This window comes from Callorhinchus milii, unplaced genomic scaffold (assembly GCF_018977255.1).
Source record: "Callorhinchus milii isolate IMCB2004 unplaced genomic scaffold, IMCB_Cmil_1.0 Scaffold6, whole genome shotgun sequence".
NCBI classification, from domain to species: Eukaryota; Metazoa; Chordata; class Chondrichthyes; order Chimaeriformes; family Callorhinchidae; genus Callorhinchus; species Callorhinchus milii.
Genome location: NW_024704747.1, coordinates 30,272,427 through 30,297,244, shown reverse-complemented (window position 1 = coordinate 30,297,244; position 24,818 = coordinate 30,272,427). Strand labels below are relative to the sequence as shown.

Sequence of the window (24,818 nt, the reverse complement as noted above, 5' to 3'; positions counted from 1 at the left end):
AGCTGGTAACCTACTGCTACTGCCTTCTGTTCAGTGAGAGAAACCCAAACCTAAACTTGACCAGTTCCAGCCAGTTTGGTTTCTTTGTGGGCCGCAGGACTGCGTAGCTGTATTCTTTTAAGTATGAGTGAAGAGACACGCTTTGTGTTTAGTTTTCTTCTCTGCTGGCTGGCCCTTGTCTTATTTATTTGAGTTGGGCATTAAAACATTCACCTAGTAAATTGGCCTGCCTAATGTGAGCCACTATATAATATCTATATATTATATATATTTATATATCTATATGGCATCCAAATAAACCACAAGTTTTACAATGCACTGTCAATAAGACCAATTGTAGGGAACTCGTTCCAGTCATATAAATGAGTCCAGTATAAATATCTGAGAATGAGTTATGCTGTTCATTATAGCAAGGTTCAGTCGACAATAAAGTATATTGCCAATGGGAACTCATTCAACTAACCGGATATTTGTCATGTCAATCCGGCAGAAAATCAGCTCCTTAAATAGATGACATTGGAGCCTGATGTACTTCCGATTTCCTTATTAAGCAATCCCATTCTAAATCATTATAATAATAATCCTTGTGTTTGATATACTGTAAAACTCACATAAAAGTCTGGTCTGTATAAATCATATAATTGCCTGAGTCCTGTTCAGGAGTTTATGTTCTATTCAAGTTTGACGTAACTCATTACTTTGCATAAGTTCGTAATAAATGCCTGGTCCCAACTGATTATGTGAGGTTTACTGAATATTAGAGACAATTATTGGTAAACATAGTGCTATAGAAGGGGCATCAGTATACAGTCAATTTGCTTTATGGTACATTTTGTGAAGTGCTTTTAAACGTAAAGATGTGATCAGGTGCTTTGTCAAATGGAAGGATTATTATCCTATTATTCTTGCACGGTTCAAAACTCAGTGTAAGGATTTGATACGACTTCTGAAGTAACAGCTTTAATGTTCACTAGGTGGCAATGCAGTCATTGTAATTTGTCACCATTGGGTAAACCACACTGTGAAATCCCTACATTTTATGTAAAGTGACTGATATTGTAATAAAAATAATATGCTCTGGAGCCTCTCGTGACATTTATTTGCAAAATTCACATATCTGTACCTTTTTTTTGGACGAACGTTTGAGAAGGAAAAGAGCAAAGAGCATCTGAGAGTTCACAAAACACAGTTGGTAACTATTGTGTGAACTGACTATGTCTGCAGTCAGCAGCTGACTCACATAATGTGCTCCAGAAATAGGCTGCAGTAAAATCCAATCAAGTTGCTTAAAGTATTGAGTATTGAGTAATGCCAAAGGGCCCACAGAACAGTAAAACTTTAGTCTCCCTTAAATCGTCTTCTTGCTGTAGTGCTCAGCTTTTATTTCCAGAAATCACTTTGGATACAGATTTTTTTTTGGTCCTCCGGGTGTCTGACACTCACGGAAACCCGTCACCATTGCTTAAGTGTAACCAAACCGAGCTGAGAATTCCATACATCCCACCTACATGTGGAAGTCCCAGAGACATTTGCTGGAATGGACGAGTGAAAACATTCTCTATGTTTGCATTTTTAACAAATAGGCATATTACTGTGCTCGGGGCATTGGGGTTTGAAGCACTGAAATCCTTGGTATAATAATCCTGGCATTTGATGTCGCGTCCTATCACGTCTTCGAGACTTCTCAAAACATGTCACAGAATGTACTGTAAAGTGAATTGACTGTGTATTTTGTGGGCAAAATGGTATGAGGCTTCGATATGTTAAGTTATGTGAAGCTGCAGTATATTTCTGCTCACTGGAGACTGTTATACAGAATGAGTGGTCTTTGGACTGTTGGAAATACATTAAAAATCGTTACTTCAGAAGATCACAAGAGAGACACTAATGAGGAAGGACCATTTGATCTCATTCTTCTAGAATACTTACCCTAGCTTTACTTATCCCATTACAGCTTCAAGTAGTTTCTGAAATGAGTCCAGCCATACTGCTTCACAGAATATACCACAAAGCACATTGACTATATTTTGTGGGCGAAACATAGCAGCCAATTTATTATTAAATTATCCTATTTATTATATGTTATTATTAATTTCCATGATAACATGTTTCATAAAATAGTCTTAAATCTGTCTGGAAAGACAGTAAATGAAGCAGGATTATTGTGAAAACAGCAATCTTCATATCTCTCTTGTTCATGCATGTCTCCACTTAACCGGCACATTAAATACAAAAGCAGCCTCACATCCCAGCCATACCCCAGAGAATAGCTGCTTCACTGAAACTAGACACGCAAGTCTCTGAGCCCTATTTTATATGATTTGCATCAGGGTAAGATGCTATTTTGACTGGCAAAACCACACCCCAAAATAGTTTTTTTATATATATATATATATGCAACCTCAGTAGCACCCTAAAAATGCTGTATTGCGATGAGATTGAGTTAAACATGCACCGACTGCTAGAATCTCATCAAAAGCTATTCTATAAAATCAGTGTGGTTTCTCAATAGTAAGGACTGTGTGTGTGTGTGTCTCCAAAGAGGTGACATTGCTTTAGGGCATAAAACAGCTCAACTCCCTCCCCCCATAAATTCTATAAGCATGAAATCCCATAGGGAGAGGGATAGCGAGAGCAAGGAATGGTTCCTTTGTATACTGCTGCTTCAGGGGGAAATCTGCTCCTATCTCTGCTTTCTCATACAGGGACATGGTATGCATTAACGTTAGTGCTGAATTAATGCCAGATGCTACACAAATGTATGACACCAAGAAAGATCCAATCACAAGCTTTTGCCTGAATATAATGAAGATCTGGTATTGGCAAAATCAAGCTGATACAATAATCGGCCTCTCAAACTAACCTAAAATAAAATATCATCGACACAAGATTACAAAATATTTTATGTACAATTGCCAAATGGCTTCACCCCACCCTCTGCTGTATTTCTATTCCTCTATGATATCTTGATAATAATCCTTGCGTTTGATCCATTGCCTTTCACATCAGGACAACATCTTCACAGGAACTACTATAAAGCACAGTGGCTCTGTATTTTAATAATAATAATAATCCTTGCATTTGATACAGAGCTTTATCACGTCTTTGTGACGTCTCAAAGCGCTTCACAGAATATACTGTAAAGTGAATTGACTGTGTATTTTGTGGGCAAAATTACGCACAGCAGCGTCCCACAAACAGTCGTGGATTGAGTGATCAAATTATTATTTTTTTAAAAAATCTGATTTTGCATAGGCCACTAATATTTGCCACAACATTTGCCACAGGGTGCTGCAATTTCTTCATCGGGGAAATGCTGGACAAACTGGATGCCTGAATTAATTGGCGATGCAGAAAAATGTTACCGCTTATCCAAACAAAATGAAAGCTCCTCCTCAGAAGGGCATCACATAAACCCAGTACATTTTGCATAATGAGAAATGGATTTTTTTCCGACAGCCTTCAATGCAGTTGTCAGTCAATTCCAAGGGAATGTATTACATTCCTGCCTCGTCTGGAGAATTTCTGGATCATACGTATATAAGTGACAGACATCCCACTTCACCACAGCAATTTAATTTCCAGAGTTATTCAACGAGTTACATTGATGAAGCTGGGAAGGTCTAATTATAGGACATATACATCACTGTGTACAGATTCACCAGATGGGCTGCAAAGTGATGTACAGCCTAAGCTCTAGAACCTTCCGCTGCTGTATTTTTCTAATTGGTGCTCAGCGTGTTATTGTACTGCACTACATTTCCTGCTGGGAAATCAAATCAAACCGTTCCTTCTGAAATGTGGAGTCGCACATTTTCTTGAAACGTGCTGCTTACCATCAAACTCTCTGATTTAATACAAGGCAGTGAAAGGTGTCCTGATAGTTTAGCGAGTGGCTAATTCACTGCAGTGTGACGGTGAGAAGTGATCGGCAGGACAGCCACAGGTTCTGTTTTCTGCTCCGTGCTGAGTTGGCTAATCCACCGGGCGGGCAATCTCACCCCAGGTCCAGGGGCATTTTGGCCAACGGCCCAATACTGCTCACGAGTTGGCAGTCAGCAGGCAGTCTTATCTACAGCACGGCCAGTGTGATTAATGAAATACCCTATTGCAGACTATACCATGGTACCTGCTCCTGTTTGACATTGACAGTAAAACACATGGGTCTGACATGCGGCAATAGCCTGGGATTCCTCAGCCAGGGAATTGGAAATATGTTATGCCAATTTAGAAGAATCCTTGCATTTGATCAGGCCTTCGAAGTGCCTTCAGTGACTGCACTTTACAGTACGACAACAACAACAATAAGTATGTTTCCCTCGACTCATGTGATTTAATTAAGATATCTAATTAGATATAACTGCAGGACAGCCTCTCAATGTTCATGTCCAGGCTGTCTGCTTCACAGAGAGGATGATACAGTCCTGTTTCCATCTGTCACCAGACCAGCCAACCAGCTTAATGTTTTATATCCTGCGAGTATAATAATGCAACTGATGCAGAAATGTGTCAGCAGCCGGAGACATCCTATTCTTATCAGCCTATCCCAGTTTCCTAGGAAAAAGTGCCATTGATTTCAAAAATTGTTTAAAACGACAGACGTCTTAGAAATCATTTAAAATATTCACTGTCCTCCCCGGTATATACATAGCTGATACAAACTCAGAGACATGATAAGGCATTGTATCAAATGCAAGGATTATTATTATTATTTGATACAGCGCCTTATCACGTCTTCGAGACGTCTCGAAGCGCTTCACAGAATATACTGTAAAGTGTTGTGACTGTGTGTTTTGTGGGCCAAACGCTGTATATTTTGTGTCCAGTACTTTATCTGGACTGGATGAAGGATGTACACAGCCAGTTTTACTGTTACTTTGATCAACAACCTATTTTGTTATTTTAAGAAACTCACTGATTGCATTGCCACAGGTTTGTACTTTGATTTGATCTATTAGACCAAAGCTAGTTACAAACAACAGCGGTTTTTAATCGATTAAAAATATAGCAAAATGGAAATCGAGGAGTTCATCAATCAAAATTATTGACCACACAGGATTGTGGCATTTTTATCAGGTTTATATAGTTAGAGAAATACACACACTTGCGTGAAGAGAAAAATACCCCTTTTGTTTATTCCTTGGCATAAACGGCATCTGTTGAAACACAAAGAAGCAATTCAAGGTTATGTAACGGGGCCGAGCTCTGATTTCTCTTAAAAGTGACAGAATTAATATCAAACATATGGCGCAACAGGCAGAAAGTCGGTGATATATTGCCCCAAGTCATTAAGTGAAATACGTATTCCCAGGAATTCCAGTTCTTGATCAGCCATTTCATTTACTAGAGAAAAAAAACCTTTCTCTCCGCTGTCAATGACTGAGCAATATGGCATGTGTCTGTTTAGTATTTTGTAAGTACTTATTGTTTACAGTGAATGTGCATTAAAGCCCTGCATTTAAACAGTCAATCAAGTACAAAGGAACCCAGAACAGAGTTCACATCTGACTTCCATTTTGCAGGGCAGCCCATGGGCAGGTATTTGGAGATTCGTAGTCATGTTGATCTGAAGGGAAGCAGGAACAGCAAAGCTGGAAACACTAGAGTGAGCGACTGAGCGAGCGAGATAAATCATTTTAATTTCCCTCTGGAGGGATGAGGGATAAAACATACCTTCATTAAAAAAACTAACAGTTCTCAACCCTTTCAGGCTCTGTGGAGGAAGTCTATCTAAACCCTTATCTGTTGAATTATTCCTAATTCTCCTTCCATCTCTTTCTCTTTAAATCAGGAAGCAGTTTTTTTCACACAAAGGGTAAAGTGGAAATCTTGGAACTCTCTCTCCCTCCCCCAAAAGTCTGTGGATTAGGGCCGGATCCAGTCACATTTTCAAGACTGAGGTGGATATGGTTTTGTTGGGTCAGGGGATCAAGGGATATGGGGCAAAGGCGGGTAATTGATGCCTCATTTCGTCCACAAAAATACACAGTCAATTCACTTTACAGTATAATCTGTGAAGCGCTTTGAGATGTCTCGAAGATGTGATAAGGCGCTGTATCAAATGCAAGGATTATTATTATCATCAGCCATGATCTAACAGAACGGAGGAACAGGCTCGAGGGGCTGAATGGCCTCCTCCTGTTCCTATGTTCCATGTCTCCACATTTTTCCTATTACTCCTGCTGTCCCTGCCACAATTCCCCAGCCCTTTCCCAGCTGTGCCCTTTGTTCTCTCTCTCTCTCCGCAGACTCTCCCCAGCAGTAAATGTTTGTGTCAGGGCAGGGAGGGAGCCTGTGTCAGTCAGGCATCTCTGGGCAGATGAAGTTGCTCCAAGTTCAAACTTGTGAGGTTAAAGGCCTTTGTGAAGGTCAGGAAAGCCATTGGTGTCTCATTGAATCCCACAGCATGACTCCTCCTGTGAGCAGGCTCAGGAATAACTAAACCAATGATCATAGTTGGAGTCCTGTAGCTCAGTGGTTAGAGCACTCTCCTCGCAAGCGAGAGGACCCGGGTTTGATTCCCGGGTCAGGGCGAAACGTTGGGCAAGTTTCCTTACTCCACACCCCTCTGTTTACCAGCAGTAAGTAGGAACCCAGTTGTTAAGTCGATTGGCGGATCGCTTTCCTGGGGTAATAATCCCTTTTAAAAAATTATTTGGTCACTCAAACCACGACTGTTTGAGGGACACTGCTGTGCGCAACATATACAGTCAATTCACTTTACAGTATATTCTGTGAAGCGCTTTGAGCCATCTCGAAAACTTGATGAGGTGCTGTATCAAATGCAAGGATTATTATTATGATTATTATGGTTCTCGCTGCTCAGTACAAATCTCTTAAATAGCATGAGGGGAATATTTCTTGTTACGTACAACAAAATATCAAGTTAATTTTTTTAATATTTTAAAATAATAATAATCCTTGCATCCTTCCAGAAAGCGATCCAATAATTGACTAAAATAAAATAGGCTAAATTAAACTCTTTAGGTAATTACAATTATTTTGTAATTTTACAAGGACAACTACTTGGATATAATGTGATTCAGCAAGCCTTTGGTGCAGAGCTATAGAGGTACAGACAGATTTTTTTTGAGCCATGAATAAACTATTAGTACTCGTTAATGAAATCTTAATAATGAGGATGATGAAAGCAAACTCTTAAGTAAAAGCAGAACTATTGCTGGCCTTGCACTTTGATGCTTATTCGCCACTTATATACGACACTGAGATGGAACCAACGTCTTTTGAGATTGCACAAAGGAAAGACGCAGGCAGAACACAGTGTGAGATACTTCAAAGATCTGAGAGTAAATCACACCTCATTTACAACTATGCTAATGATTTTACCCCAGACAAAAACGAGCCACACAATTGGAATGTTTTAAGTTTCTTTTAAGAAGTATCCAACTTGCCCCTTCCTTCCCTATCTTCAGGTCGCGCCTGAAGACCTTCCTCTTCGACTGTCCCTACGGTCACCTCCCCCCTCCCATGTCTTCGAGACGTCTCTAAGCTGTAAAATGAATTGACTGTGTATTTTGTGGGCGAAATGCGGCAGCCAATTGCGCACAGCAGCGTCCCACAAACAGTCGTGGATTGACTGACCAAATTACTATTAACATACACAAAATACTCAATGTATTTAAGAATCTAAATGATTTATCTGTTCGCTGTTTTAAATGTCGAAAATGACGTGGAACGAGATCCAAATAGTCTGAGTTTCTGTCAGTATTATGTCTTTGGCTTTAATCAATAACATACATCACAATTGGCACTCAGTTCAGAAAGGCTCTACACAGACTGTGAAATACCAAAGGTCCAATCACCATAAACCTTCTTCCATTTGCTCACGGCTCAAAACACATCTCACATTTCTTCTGACCTTTTCGGAATTTTAACAAGCTGCGATAAAGTTGTAAACTAGAAGTCGTCATTATGTATCTCAAGTCCAAACATAACCTTTGTGGCGCACTAACCGAGCAGTTACTAACTGAGAGTGAATTGAGAGGCACTTGGATCTGAATCCATGTTCCCAACTAAAAGGATTTGTGCCGATTTCTACCTAAATACCATTTACAAATGAAAATCCAGTTTAGCTGGGTCCAGACTCATTTCCATATATAAAGGCTTGGAAACCCTTTCCGATGGCCAGGAATGTGTTTGTGTTTGTATTGATCCTCCTCAACTAAATCCAACTTGTGCCTGGTTTCTCTTGTTGAAGCACAGACCTCTTGATGGTATACTACTAATGCTGCTCTATAGCACTAAAAACACTTCTATACTCCTCAAGCAACTTCAAGCTCCCACTGATGAAAAGTGATAGGGAGGACTTCACATAACACGTAATGTTTCGCCCACAAAATACACAGTCACTTCACTTTACAGTTGAATTCTGTGAAGCGCTTTGAGACATCGCAATGACGTGATAAGACGCTACATCAATGCAGGGATTATTGTCAAAAAAAGAATTATTAAAAAAATTCTCCTCTCCTCGCTGGCTCTTTGGCCAATTATCTTAGACAGAACTTTAAGAATCTGATTAATAAGTAACACTGTACTGATCTTTCTACTTGGCCGGGCGCTGTTTGCCTTCGCTGCGATGCCTCCCCGCTGTCAAATAACGTGGGTAAAACTCGACCAAAAGATGGTGTGACGCAGAGATCGGCTGCGACATCAATCACTTTGCTAGTCTGTGGAGGAGCAGCTCGCAGGAGCCGGTTCCTTGATGTTCCAGGCACTCAGTATATTTACAATCTCACCCAAACCTTGACAACGTCCTTTTCTTTATAAAAAACACACGGCCGTTATCTTTAGCCACTACCCATCGCTCTGAGAATGGTTTGCAGGAGGACGTCTTCTTCAGCTTATCTGGCCTTTCACAGCCCATCGTTGCAGATTTGGAATGAATTGTTGTAAATACAGTAATAGCCCCTTTTTAGGGTTAGTGTTATTGATGGTGTTTTATTATTGCTTAGCGGGGCTGTTATCAAGTTGCCCACTTGGTCTTGTACCCACATGGGATCAAGGCTTTGTTCTTCACTTATAAACTGCTGACTGTGCGATGCTGGGTCCAAAATAAAGTGAAAACAGATTGTGTTGCAATAAGAGACACGTAATCACAACACTGAGACCCTGACATTGCTGTAACGCCAATGATGAAAGCAGGGGCTCAGTACAGAGCAGATAAAAGGCATTACTCAATCCCCGACTGTTTGTGGGACGCTGCTGTGCGCAATTGGCTGCCTCGTTTCGCCCACAAAATACACAGTCAATTCACGTTACAGTATATCCTGTGAAGCACTTTGAGACGTCTCGAAGACGTGATGAGGTGCTATCTCAAATGCAAGGATTATTATTATATTGCTCTCATTCGATCAGTCTCTGGCATAATCTGTGAAAAATGTCTTTAAATCTTTCTCATCTCATCAAATAAATTCTAATTTTGTGACCCATTCCTCCAATTGACTCTGTTCCTCTAACCACAAGTTTTGTTTTAATACTTAAGACTATTACTTTCTGATACGCTCATCAAATTCTGTAAGTAACATTGCCAATTGGAGCAATTGCAGTAATGAATGTTGTAAACGTTATAATTTTAGCACCTAACTGTGGATTAATACAACACCTGTACGTGGTGAGTTGTCACATATCACACCTCAGATAGCTAATAAAGCTTCCAGTTTCCTCTTGAATAATTTATAAATCTCTAACAATGTACCTATGGATGATTTGGCCTATGTGAATAATTCAAAGCACATTTTATTTTTCCTCCTTTCACCAATTCCCTCCCTGTCCTTTCCAGAACATGTTTAGACTCTTTTCCATCTCCAGAGGTACATTGCCATGGATGCCAGTCAAGAAGTCATGCTCGTTTGCCCTCCAAAGCAACCAGTCACCTCAGCTGGAGTTTAAATCACCTATGGGACAATCGTGATATAGAGCCCTCCTCACTAGACTGCCGGTTTGCTGGAGTTTGCTCTAAGATTATAGTTTATGTCTCATCTACTGTCGACCTACCTACACTTCTTCGATCGTGCCTTTGGTCGCCCTCCCACCTCTCTGCCTTCCCTCACCCTTACACCACTCCTCCCCTATGCTCGGACCTCGACACCTGACTGTTCAGCGCTTTGGGACGTCCTCCCGACATGAAAGGCGCTCTATAAATGTCATTTTGTTGTTGTTGTTGTTCTGGGTTATCAAGTCACCACTGATGTCACTCCACAGAATTGGACACAATGCTCCAGTTTAGGCCTAACCAGCGATTTGTAAAGGTTCAACATAATTGCCTTGATTTTATACTCTAGATTGCTAGAATTCATTTATTTTTCCAGGACAAAACATAGCCATAGGGCCAATTACCAGTTGACTGGAGCAATGAAATAATTAGGTGTCGTTTTGGCCTGTGGCTATTACTGCGATGTTCCCTGAAAGTCACACTAATCTCTAGCAAATGGATTTACAGGAATATTAAGGAATCTGATAACTTTTAAAAAGAGAGTTGAAAGAAACAATCTTCAGCAAAAGAAATTTGGAAGAAAATTTAAAAAAATTGTTTTGACTGTCCTAGCACCTTACCTCTCCGTAGATGCTGCCTGACCTGCTGCGGGTTCCCAGCGACTTCTATTTTTATTCCTTACCTGTGTGACTTTCTCAGTCACGTTGTGTGTCCTCTCCTTCACTTTGGGGGCGATGATGGTCTTCTCTGAGGACGGTGGGGATGAACTCTTCTTTTCAGGTTTTATATCGGAAAAGTTCAAGGTGATTTGAGGAATCTTGCTAATGGTGCTGTATTTGTTGAGATTAGAATCGGACGTGGAGCCCAATAGGCTGGACTTGATATGGTTAAAATGTCCTGCGGGGAAAATGAACAGTAAAACACATACAAGACTTTAGACTGTGGGAGAGAGCACAATGATTACACCATTTATTATTCCATCATTTTATGTTGTGATGCTGATCAGTCTACTCAGCAGATTAGGATTTCTCATCATCATTATGCAAAGCACCGTCTTTTATTTATATAATTAATAAGAACGCATTAACTAGTCATTTCAGTAATTACAATTTATTCAACTTTCGAATCGTAAAAATACATCTACTTACTCATTACGTTTTCTGAATAATAAAACAATTATATCAGTTAAACAAAGGAGTCATTCCTTCTAACAACATTATATTACGTCATCTCAGAAATGGGATCAGTCACCAGACACCCAGACAATGATGATGACCAGGTGGCTGCGTTACATGCAAAGTCAAGAGAAGCAAGCTCTTTTTTTGGAGAGCATGTAATGTGCAATTCAAATATTATCTGGCAATTAGCGTAAAAGCAAAACACAAGATAAATGAGCCAATGGATACAAGATCGGTCGGTCAATCAATCAATCAATCAATTGGCTTATGAAGTACAGATGTACAGGTAATGGACTTTCACTCAATAACACTTGTATTTTCACTTCTTGAATTCACGGCTAGACTATAGTTTGAGGCCCTGAGCTCATGCCATTACTACCCGGTGGTTCCACAGAGAGTGTCTTTGTTTAAGGCAAACACATGCTTTGCAAAAGTAATTGCCTGTCTGTAGCCTCGGTTCAGCAATAATGGTTCGTTCCCATTATAAAGATCGAGTCATGCTTTCTGTCCATTTTTATAATAAAATATTTTTCTTACATCATTACTTCCATCTGAACTTTTTTGGGGGCATAACTGTGGACTCAAAATGCTCTTCTTGTTGTAAAAAGTAGAAAGTACAAAAAAAAAGACATTTTCATTTTGAGTTGAAATGCACTTAGTTGCACTCTTCCTCCCCCCATTTATCTAAGGTATTTCATCCCAAATTTTTTATTCTTTTTCTATGACCAGGAGCTCAGGGAAAGACCGATAGGTTCTCTCTAGGCTTCCACTACCATCCCTCTTTAACCTGCAAACGAGAGGACTCGGGTTCGATTCCTGGGCAGGGCGAAACGTTGAGCAAGTTTCCTTACTCCACACACATGCCTCTGTTTATCTAGCAGTAAAGTAGGAACCCGGTTGTTAGTCGATTGATGGATCGCTTTCTGGGTGTAATAATCCGTTCAAAAAATACAAAATAATAATAATTTGGTCACTTCAATACACGACTGTTTGTGGGACGCTGTTGCACTCAATTGGCTGCCGCATTTTGCCCACAAAATTAATTTTACAGTATAATCTGTGAAGTGCTTTGACACGCCTTGAAGATGTGATGAGGCGCTGTATCAAATGCAAGAATTGTTATAATTATTATTTTCTCACCAAGAATGAGGACTCTTTGGCAAAGGTTTTCATTGCTCCTCACCATATGGTGGAGGGCTAAGCGGTGACTACAAATACAGAAGGTTGTAAAGGCAATTGTTATCTAAGGTAGTGCTCTTTGTAACCTTTCAGAAGCATAGAGCTTGGGAGAAAAATAAAATGTCTTTGATCAAAACCTCAGCGTGCTATCCTGGTGTGAAGGGCCTGAGAACTTAAAGCCTGCAGTTCAACTCAAGGCTTTGTTTCAAATAACTTGTAGATGTGAAAGGTTTACTAGCAAATGTTCAGGTCCCGCAATCTTTAGCTTACAGCTGTTTGAGGTGGCCAGCCTGCGCTGGTATAATAATAATAATCCTCGTATTTGATACAGCGCCTTATCATGTCTTTGAGACGTCTCAAAGCGCTTCACAGAATATACTGCAAGGTGAATTGACTGTATATTATGTGGGTGAAAGGTTATCTTATGCCGTGGCTCCTGGCTATATGTACTACTGTTTACCGAAAAAAAAAGAGAAGAGTTGGTGATATTTTTTGTTTGATTAATATAGCTGTCAGTTCTAATATTAAATGGCAATATCTAAAGTTTCCCTTGGCTGAGCCACTAGCTGGCCCCAAAATACACAGTCACTACACTTTACACTATATTCTATGAAGAGCTTTGAGACGTCTCGACGATGTGATAAGGCTCTATATCAAATGCAAGGATTCTTCTTATAATAGGCCCTAAAATACCCTTATTGTTAGTTGGATTTCTTAGTAAGGAGACTGTAAGTAGGCCATGTATAATCTACTTTCAGAGTGGAGTTCCCATGGTTTGACATAGTCCTGCTCAACTGAAGGAGGTTACACTTAGATTCCTTACCAAGGATATTAGAATCCAATGAACAAGAAGCTCTATGTATAATTGGAAAATGTGTTATGCCAGTCATAACTTTAAAGTGAGTGCTAAAATAAATACTGGCATGACAAAGGAACATGATATATGTGTGTGTATATATATATATATCTAGGCTTCTAAGTTCCTTAGCTCATTAATACCATTAGATTTGGTATTCCATTCACCAGTCTGGAAGTAAAAGTCAATAAAGGGACTTAAACTCTAAAAAACTGTCAGAACATCTAATTACTGTGCCAAATAGCTATCAAACAGAGTTTAAACTTACAATAACAGTTAGTCACACAGTGAGGGGTTCCTACTGCCGAGGCAGGTAAAGATCACCATTGAAACTCTATAATCATCAATGTAAATCAGTATTCAGGGGCTTTATTAATATGGTGATAGCCAATTGTGTTACTGATATTGATCGCACGGTCATCTAATGCTAGGTTAAACACCTGGGTCTTTAACCAGACAACAACAACAGCAACAACAACAAAATTACATATGTATAGTGCCTTTCACGTCGGGAGGAAGTCCCAAGGCGCTGGACAGACAGAGTTTCGGACCGAGCTAGGGGTCGGGGAGAGTGGAGGGCAGGGGGGAAGCAGGGAGACAATTACAGATTTCTACGATATGATGAGTGAAGAAACGTCACCTCTAACTACTCGTATTGCAACTGAAAAGCTCGGAAAATGCCACATTGCTATTTTACACTGGGCTTTCCTGGGTACAGCTTTGTTAAGTGTGCAACTCGTCACCTGAACTTTACACAAAGTGACGTGAGATCCAATATAAGGTGTAGTTGCTGGACTGCATAAACAATAATATTAGCAAAGTAGAAGGTTGTCTCGGCCGGCTCCAGTCTCCTGCTTGTCCCTCGTCCCCTCTGCTCCACCATCAGTGGCCATGTCTTCAGCTACTACACCCCGAAACTCTGGAACTCTCTCCCTCCATCCCTCCACCTTTCCCCCTCTTTCCCAACTTTCAAATCCACGACTGTTTGTGGGACACTGCTGTGTGTGATTGACTGCCGGGTTTTGCCCCCAAATGACACAGTCAATTCACTCTACAATGTGTTCTGTGAAGCGCTTTGAGACGTCGCAACGAAGTGACAAAGCCCTGCATTGAATGCAAGGATTATTTTTGTTAAAAAGGCAAGTACAATTGGAATGAATAAATTGCTCTTTGAAAGAGCTAAAATAGACACGATGGGCCGGATAGACCTACTGTTCTGGAAATTTTTATGGTTCTATAGTGCCTAACCCAGATAGCTTGTCAGTGTGAGGAATGTTAACATGTTTCTGCTCTTACTGTTCTGCCATAAATGTCAGTAACATATTTAATAAATATATCTAATTATATTGATGCCCGGGGACAGAATATCAGTAATGCACCAGGTTTGACTCACTGAATCCAATATTGGATTCCTCAGGAGTAGAAATTAAAGTTTAAATGTTCTCTTACTTTCCGAATGCCACATTTAACAATGCCTAGAGTAAACAGGACCTCCGATCTTTCTGAAAGTGGAGGACATTGGCCTAACAAGCTGTTGATAAAGATCAACACTGTCAAGCACTACACTTGGGACACTAGTAATTCAGATAAACTACAGGCCACAGATTGTAAATGGCAATAGCCACTAGACGTACACTGAGCAGCCTTTAAAGCTGTAAGAACAACAACAACAAAGTTACATTTATAGAGCGCCTTTCACGTCGGGAGGAGGTCCCAAGGATGTGTTAGCAATATTGAAGGTCATAGACGTGTATCAAACGTCCCCCTGCAACATCCTGTAAAACATCTTCACGAGGACAAGTGAGTTTCTAACCGGATTAATTAAGTGTTTACGTACTAAATAGAACAAGTAGAGAACAGGATAACAGGAAACGGTTTCAAGAAGGTGGGCTGAATGGCCTCCTTCTGTGCTGTAATATTCTATGATTCTAAGAAGATTACAAGCGGTAGAACAAGAGGACATGATGTTTAGAATTGCAAAGGGCAATTTTAGGAGAAGGTACTTGGAGGATATTCTGTATCCTAAGAGTAATTAATGACTGGAACAGATTGCCAGTTAGGGAGGTTGAATCCAGGATGGTTGACTGTGGGTGTAATGTACAAGATCATAAAGGTTTCAGGAAAACTGTCCTACTGAAGAGATTGGAATACCAGTTCCCTGTTGCTGATCGGATTAGACAGTTTAGACTCCTTCCCTAGAAAAGGGGGAGGAAAGCCAGCTCTATAACTGTGGTGTCTTCACCATCAAAAAGGAATTTCATCAACAACTATGAATGCAATGCAGAGCTAAGATGTCAATTATCCAAGACAGATGGAATTTCCTGAGCGGGAACTGTCAATTAGCTCAAGGCGAATGAAGCACGCAGAACTGAGCCCAGGTACAACGCACATGATGATGTGATTGGAAGTACTCAACTGATCCCCCACCCCCACACCCCCCCTCCCCCACCCTCCGCTTTGTAGTAAAACACAACTTAGTATTTTGGCAACACCGAGTCTGTGAGAATTCATTTGATGCCAAACAAAGAACCTGTACAGAATGTGCGCAGTATCCGCAGTGGGTTCCAGACATTCTTTCACTTGATCAGAAAGCTGTCACACCTCATTGTGATCTGTCAAAGCCGTGAAAGGTTATTGTTTTCCACCGTAGTTCACTGTCACTCTGGTCAATGTAAAATGGTATTTGGAAATTGGCAAATATTCTGAACTAGAGGGTGGTTTTGTTTACATTTTCCTTAGGATTGTCTTGGCCACACAATGCACAGTCATTACACTTTACAGGATATTCCATGAAGCGCTTTGAGACGTCTCGAAGGTGTGATAATGCGTTATATTAAATGCAAGGATTATTATTATTATTATACTATTTGTGTAACGCCCTCTCACATTTATGTCCATTAATCCTGATCGCACCTCATTGTGTCGGCAGCATTCAGTGATCGACTGTGACACTGTCACTTCAGGGAACAAAGAGAGTGAAGTACAATATCTCACCTTTATTGCCAGTTTCTTTGACAGAACCTATTTGGAGTCTACAATGGAGCAGTAACGTTGAGAAGTGCAGACGAATCAAGTGCAGCCATCATATTGTGCAGTAGAAAGTGAAAGGTGTTGTCACTCGATCTTTGGAGAATAAATACCCATGGCTTTTAGATTCTTCACTGAGCAAAGAGCCCGTGTGATGTTCCGCTGAAGGGCGGCTGATAATTTCTGTACGTATGTATCACAGGCAGTGAGTGACCTGCAAGGCCTCACACTTCCAAGAATGCACCCAAGGCTTCGCTGATAACATTTTAGCTCCCGACAGATGCATACATCTTCCTCACAGTTGGTGGGATAAGCAGGATTTGGAAATGGGGATTAACTACTGTGCATGTAAAACAAAAGAAAAGTTTTTTTTAACGTAGAATCCTGATACCATTACTCTTCCCTTCCAAAAATAGTTGTCCTCATTTATAATAACTTTGCCTTTCAGGCGCTAATTAAGTCTGTGCTAAATTAGCACTTGATGTATAAGTATGATTTCAGACTGCATTATGCTGTGGCTCAGACACTGACCATTCTGACTAAGGCCATCGTAATTAATGAATCGCTTTAATGTAGTCTGAACTCAGACTGGATAACCATTGCTCAGGGGAATAGGTTTCAAAGCAGATATCTTCAACATGACCACCTCAACACGTGGAAAAGGTCATGTGAAGGGCACAGCACATTTCTTATAGGCCACGATAGAATGATAGCTAGAAGCTCAAAATTGTAAGCAGTGCCATAAAATCAAATGCAGTCTCAATGTTGTCTCAGTTTTTCTTCAGGTAAACAGTGCAGTTGTTTTGTCGCTCTTCGTTTCTCAAATGAACGAAGGCATTGGAGAACTTCCGCCCTCTCACAGAATATTCAAATGCATTTTTCATTAAGGAAATGCATAATTAAACATATCAGGAACTGACTTAATGGGATGAAGTATGGGAGCCAGAGGCATGAATATCATTTCACAATTAGAGCAAGAATACCCCCTTCCTGCCATCCAGGAATAGGGAAACTATTATTAGAAAGAAACATAAAATGGGAAACTGTAAGGAAAATCTGCCTTAGAGAGCTACTTTACACCAAGGTGCTGCATTAGTCGTAACCTTCAGAACAATATTATCCAGTTGTTAACCAGATTATGGAAAAAGTAGTAAACATATGAAACGGGCTCCCCAGGGAGACGATGGAAACAGAAAATGTTATTTGTTTCAAGAACAAATGAGATAGATTTCTGCTAAATAATAACCAGGGACACAGTGTAGAGTTTGGGACACGACATGTCAAGCGACTGCCAGGATGGTGGAAGGCGAACTAGACAGAACTTGGTCTTCTTTCGCCAGCAAATTCTTATGCTCTTAAAACGCAAGCTACATGTTTAATAATAATCCTTGCATTTGATATAGCGCTTTTCACGTCGGGAGGACGTCCCAAAGCGCTTCACAGAACACACTGTAAAGTGAATTGACTGTATATTTGTGGGCGAAACGCGGCAGCCAATTGCGCACAGCAGCGTCCCACACACAGTCGTGGATTGAGTGACCAAATTATTATTATTATATTTTTTGAAGAGATTATTCTACCTGAAAGGCCTTTGCCTTTGCCTTATTTTAATCTGTAAAATATGGTTTGTTTTCTCTAAACGGGTCATTGATGAAAAAGCCAGTGCATACGTCAAAAAATTCAAACACTACTACTTTTTAAACATTCTCTCCTTTTCTCACCTGCTGAAGGTACTGACACATACTCGGGTATTTATTGTACCACAGTCACCAGCTGTCATCTAGTACTTTTCTTAATTGACTATTTTTAAGTATGAGCCCAGACAGCAAGACAGGGAGAGAGAGAAAGCGCATTGCATTCCAACAATCTATCTCTGGGATTTCCACGTGTCGGTGGCAGACAGGGAAATCTCAGCTCAGTTTTGATACCCTTAAGCACGGTGATGGGTTTCCACATGTGTTAGACACCCACCTGGCTGACCCCCCAAAAAATGCTGTTACATAAAATCCATAGTACGCCTTCCTGTGGGCGATATTGCACTTTCCTGGCTAGTGATTAGAAACAGGCTGACTTATTTCCTTCACAGATTCATGTTTGCTGAGCCTAATAGTGCTGTTGCCCTGACTTAGATAAGTTAATTCAGGCAACCCTGCTGCCTTCTGATGTGTATGTATGGTTTAGAGCTGTACTAGCTGATGTCTTTACCTCACTGGGTTGTCAGAGAAGCAATCCTGAATTATGTTCAAGTCCAAATATATTGCACTCGGCTTGGCTGATCCCCTTTCTTTCAACAGAACAATCTGACATCAGACATCAGATCAATAGCTTCTAAACACAACACTTCACACATGTCTCTCAGAAAGAATAACAATAATTCCCAATGATTACTGTGGAAGTCAAGTCATTACAGTTGCTGATGAATCAGAGCTCAAATACTTTTGAACCATTTGCTAACCATCTGTCTGAGATCAGCCAAGTGACTTGATATTGAGTGTGTAAGCGAATAAACATGGTCCAAAGCTAATATTTCCTCCCGCTTTATCTGCCCAGACAAATACACCTGGAAGGGCCGACCAGTCACTGAGGGCAGGGAATCCTCCCACTCAGCTCCTGTTAACCCTGCAGCCAAAGCCCTAACTAACGGGGAGGGGTGGTCCTAGCTGGACAAGCAGCAGGAAAGCTTGCTAGACAGCGCTCTCTCTCAATGGCCAAGCTATGTGGGTTTAGCTGTTTAGACACCAGCATTTACACCCAACACACACAATGGGCTCCCCCCCAAGCCTTGGCTCTTGTCAACCTGCGCCTAATGCTCTCCAGCCAAGCCCTCTCGGGAGAGAGAGAGAGAGAGCGCATTCCAATCCAACAATCTCCCTCTGGGATTTCCATGTGTAGGTGGGAGGCCTGGAATTCTCAGCTTGGTTTGGAGACTCTTAAGCAATGGTGATGGGTTTCCATATGTATCAGACATCCGATTGACCAAAAAAACAGTCGGAGGTGCTGAAGGAAGGACAGTCATCCAAAGAGAAACATGCAGGGTTTAGGCAAAACATATTACCTTTAATATTGCGTCCGTTGTCTAAAGGTGCACAAGAGTGACAATTAAAGGAAAAAAGAAACAAGAAAAGACAGAATACTAAAGAGCACATTTTTAAAAAAAAAGAAAGTGAAGTACATCTTGCTTCAGAAATAACAGTATGGAACTAAGAGGTGTCTTTAGTGGCTGACGCTGTAAAAATGGACATTTGATGGGAATTTTATAGCCAACTAGAGTGACTCACAATAAAGGGCTGTCAGTAGGGAATTTCATTATATAAAAGATTATCACTGGTAACACACTAAGCAGCTTGCTATGTGTATGATGTTTCTCTCTGTATAAACCACAGTCATGTTATCCATTATAAATGGGTCAGCTATCATGACTTGCCCTGTAAAATGGGAAATGTAGGGAGACTTATCTATAAAAACAATGACACCTTATGCAACTCCCCCGATCAAGGCGATGTCTCTCGTGAAACCTGTACAATGAGACCAACTGTTATGATCTCCTTATTATGGGACTCGCCCTGTGTTAGGCTGTTTACTCAATCTGAAAACAAAATTCTGCATTGACCCATCCTTTATTATTAATGGAGACTGTTAAGAGTTTAATATGCTGCGTCGTTAAAAATGGGACCTAGAGAAACTCTTCACCTGCGGTGCCCACAAGGCAATGGGCGTTAGCGCAAGGGCTTGTGGATCAAACAGAATTAAACACTGATCCACCACAATTCGCAAGTCAGATATTTGTGGAATCGTTTGAGAACATCGGCCTTGACAGAGAGCGTGCTTGGTCAAGAAGCTCAGACGTACCTTCGCTGGCATGTCGATCTCTAAACATACTCCTGGAATCAACATAGTATCCCTCGATGTCATGGACCGAGGAAGCTCTCCTCATACTGCAAATACTTTCCCTCGACTGGGAGTGAATCAGACCAGTGGTAGACTGCAACATATCTGGATTCAATCTGTCCCACTGGCGTTTAGGTGAGGAATGGCACAGCGGTCCTGGCATATCAACACACGCAGGGCAATCACCATCACCACCAGACTCCGGCAGTTCCTTTGTGTCTTCCAAATCTGTAGGACCAAAGCTTTCTTTGGGAGATGTAAAGGGCAGCATAGCCATGGAATCGTCGCTTGCTTTGCCTGGCTCCACCACCACCGTGTCAGGGTCTTCTTGAGGCAGCGATTGTTTGCTGGACACAAGGAGTCTTATCACAGGTAGTTTTAATCTGAAGAATCTTCCTCTGCCTGCAGTAAATAAAACCAATTGTCAAGAGTACATAATACCAAGCAATTTTGCTGCGGGCAATTGGCTGCTGTGTTTCGCCCACAAAATACACAGTCAATTCACTTGACAGTGTATCCTGTGAAGCGCTTTGAGACGTCTCGAAGACGTGATAAGGCCCTGTGTCAAATGCAAGGATTATTATTATTATCAACCATTCGTGTATTATATAGGACCTACGGCCACATAAGAAACAAAAGCGGGGACATTTTACCCAGCGGTAAGTCGGAACCCGGTTGTTAGTCGATTGGCGGATCGCTTTACCGGGGATAGTAATCCCTTCAAAAAAAAAAAATAATTTGGTCACTTACGTTTCGAAGCTGTGATGCGGCTCTATATCAAATGCAAGGATTATTTTTATTATTATTATTGTTATTTGTGTTATTATTATGCGCTCCCATAAATTCACAGAATGGCACAAGAATAGGATGGCACTTGGTGGTTCTGGCACACTATGGTTTTCCACGTTTTCAGCTGCTCTTCTTGAACGATGTGGCAATTCTGTAAGTGATGTGTCTGTCACCTTTGCCAACCCTTCGGAGAGGTTGAAGTGTGCGGGAAGCTAAGGGAAGCTCTCTTTCTGTTGAGTGTCGGTTCACGATATTCTGAACTATAATTTTTCAGAATGAAGTGTCTTATCTCACTGTAGACGTACTGTATTGCCAACAGTAAGAACACACTTCACATGACTAGACTGACACCCCTCATTATTTAGGGGCTGTGCTATACAATGACTTCTGTCATTTGTCATCAGGGCAAACTGTTGGACTGGAAATTCAATACAGTATTTGTCTCCCACCTTTTTAGATATATGAATGTGGAATGAATGATTTAAAGGTGATATTATCTTGGTGGGAGATTTTCACAATTACTTTATGTTTAAGATTCTTTTAAACTGGACAACGATGTTGGTTTGGAGTTTATACCATTAACTAACTATACAATTATTTCCACTGTAATATTATTGTATCCTGTGATAATAATAATAATCCTTGCACATGATATAGCACCTTATCATCGAAACATCTCAAAGCGCTTCACAGAATATACTATAAAGTGGATTGAGTGTGTGTATTTTATGGGCGAAATATGAGATATTTAAATATAGTATTTCTAAATATTTCTATGAGTGGAGGTTGGGTTAGTTTTGTTGATTTGACTTAAACCCACCTCCTACATACAGTAAAATAAGGAGGATGGTGAGAACCAGCAAAGTGGGAAATGGTAATAACAATTTCTGAGAACCATCAAGTCAACAAGATGGACAAGCAATCCTAAGCGAGCAGTTCTGACACGTTTCAGATATCTAAAGCTATCAGCAGCCGAACCTAAAGCGTATGTAAGAGAGGTTCCCTGGTACACAGAGGACCTCTCTGTGCTATAGCTGCCAAATAGTGAGAATGCACTCATTCTCAGTGGGAGCTGTGTGATTGCTGTGTGTTTACCTTCACTTGGTCATCAGACTGACTGACAAAGGAGGAACATCCATCCCTGAAACATCAGTCTTTCCACAAAGCTCTCACTAACCGAGCAGAAAAATAAAACACCAACATCAACACATTTTAAAATCTCGAGTGTAGTGTCATCCTGTGCGGTCAGTGACAGTGGATGGATTCCTGGCTTATTCCAATTAATCATGTACAATGCTCACTGCATTTTTAATAAATCCCTGTTTCTGCAGTGTTTTATAATAATAATAATAATAATATTATTTTGTGCTATAAGTGGATAGTAAATGCCACTGATAACACTCAGATTAATCATATCAAACAGGAACCTTTCTGATACCTCAATCATAATCGGAAAACAGTTTGTAATACAATATCTTCACGTATGAATCTCAAATACATTATTTTCTAAAGGTGAATGTTATTTCATCTCTGTTAAATTACCCAGCTCACAGTTTTAATCTAGCAAGCATAAAATCACCCATGTTATAAATAAATTGATGTGAAATTTTATTTTAAATAAACACAGTTATTCCTAATCATTAGGGCTTTATCAGTCCAGCAGTTTATTCTGCCATTTTCGGGATGAGCCATGGGTTCCACGTACTTCACATCCTTCTCGAATTACAATATATTGCAGCTTTTATACGTTACGTCTTTGCGTTGTTTGGTAAATGAGAATTGTTTGCATGTCATTAAAAAGAAAGGTCATTTTGCTCATTAGAAGGAGAAAACTGTTTTTTTCCCTCCTTATCTATTGCGTCTACACAAGGCCCTGTCTGCCTGACTGCCTCAACATGAACATGTTAGACTGTGTTACTGAATCGTCTCTCAGGACAGCTCAGCTGGAAATGAAATGCGAATTTCCCCCATCTCATTAGCCACAGATTAGGAAGAGGAAGTGTTATTTTTACTTGACGCATCTTGTTTTCATTCAAGATTTTACTGCGTTCAATGAAAAAAAATCCCGATCTGCAATTTCGAAATCTCAGCGAAATCGCTGCCCTCAGCCACGTTTATCGTGACACGGCTTGTGTTTTGAGCAGCTGCATTGTGTGTGTGTGTGTGTGGATGTGTGTGTATGGGTGTGTGAGTGAGTGTGTGAGTGTGTATGGTGTGTGTGAGTGAGTGTGTGAGTGTGGTGTGTGTGTGAGTCTGTGTGAGTGTGTATGGGTGTGTGTGTGAGTGTGTATGGGTGTGTGTGTGTGTGAGTGTGTATGGGTGTGTGAGTGTGTATGGGTGTGTGAGTGTGTCTGGGTGTGTGTGTGTGTGGGTGTGTGTGTGTATGGGTGTGAGTGTGTGTGTATGTGTGTGTGAGTGTGTATGGGTGTGTGTGTGTGTGAGAGTGTGTGTGAGCGTGTATGGGTGTGTGAGTGTGTGTGAGTGTGTATGGGTGTGTGAGTGTGTGTGAGTGTGTATGGGTGTGTATGGGTGTGTGAGTGTGCGAGTGTGTGGGTGAGTGTGTGGGTGAGTGTGTGGGTGAGTGTGAGTGTGCGTGTGCGAGCGTGTGGGTGAGTGAGTGTGAGTGTGCGAGTGTGCGGGTGAGTGTGTGGGTGAGTGAGTGTGTGTGGGTGTGTGGGTGGGGAGGGAACCTGTGTCACGCTGACAGACTGGTCTGATATCCTGAGGGACAGTGTCTCACATGCAGTACTGACCCCTGTAACAAGCCAAGGCTTGTGAGCATTCCAACATATAAAGTGGAGTGCGAGGCTCGGAGGGAAGTGAGACAAACTGAACAGCTTTGACCCATCACACAGTCCTCGCCAGACTCCACTGCCTCCCCATCGCCAATCGGCTAACAACAGAACCCGGTGGTCAGTCGATTGGAGGATCGATTTTCTGGGGGTAAAAATTCCTTCCAAAAAATAATGATAATTTGGTCTCTCAATCCACGGCTGTTTGTGGGACAGACGCTGCTGTGCGCAATTGGCCGCCGTGTTTCGCCCACAAAATGTACAATCAATTCAGTTTGTGGTATATTCTGTGAAGCGCTTTGAGACGTCTCCAAGACGTGATGAGGCACCGTATCAAATGTCAGGATTATTATATTATTTATTTTATTTCAAGATCCTCAGACCCGATTTCAAATCCCTTCAGGCTTTGAAAACAGAAAGTAAAAGTAACTGTTGCTTTCGAAGCAACCCATTATCTGTTTCAATTAGGACAGGAATACTGTTCAAATAGCCCTTTAGTACGGGATTGCATTGAGAGTTTCTATCAACACATCCCACTGCAACACATCATAAACATTGCACACACACATCACGACTGACAGTAGTGAACTTTACCTGCAGAAGAGTCACTGGATATGGGGTTGCCATCTGAAATACAAGTGAACTAGACGTGTTAGAAACAGGAGGATTGGGGCCAACTCAAGAACAGTAAAACACGTTGCATGTTTAATACTGATCAAAGCCATTGAACTCTGGTATGGAACGCACAGAGAGTATTCAGGGCTTCTAAATCAGCTATTGATTTGTTAACTGCTGCTCTAAACATCGAGAGCACACCGGGTGTATTTTACTCACCTTCTTGATTGATTGATCCCCTTTGCCAACTCCCACCAGTCAGGGCTCTAAACCTCCAGTGAATCACAGGCTGTGATTTATATAGTACTTTAGTCAGCAAGGACTACAGTGTGTTTGTAAAAGTAAGCGATAGTCAAAGCCGGTTATCCCCTTGCTTTGAATCTCCAGGATGGGGGAGCTTACAAAGTACATCAGAAAGCAGGAAAGTTACAGGAGTTTTCAACAAAAGTTTTGAATGTGTGACGTCTCAGGCTGATTATCCATTGCTGCGCTATAGGCTGTCCTTCCCTATCAGATGAGACCTTGAAAATAATCTTGGTGAG

At 41.0% G+C, this 24,818-nt stretch overlaps 1 protein-coding gene across 1 annotated transcript in view; it reads right to left on the bottom strand.

Moving 5' to 3' along the window:
- Window positions 1–24,818, bottom strand: part of LOC103176367 (potassium voltage-gated channel subfamily H member 7) — a 107,224-nt gene that overhangs the window by 18,903 nt on the left and 63,503 nt on the right. The window contains exons 4-7 of the mRNA XM_007889842.2: window positions 24,256–24,288; window positions 20,042–20,482; window positions 19,248–19,268; window positions 10,635–10,849 (exon numbers count right to left, since the gene is read on the bottom strand). Coding sequence (XP_007888033.2) covers window positions 10,635–10,849; window positions 19,248–19,268; window positions 20,042–20,482; window positions 24,256–24,288 — 710 coding nt within the window. The remainder of the gene's footprint in view (window positions 1–10,634; window positions 10,850–19,247; window positions 19,269–20,041; window positions 20,483–24,255; window positions 24,289–24,818) is intronic.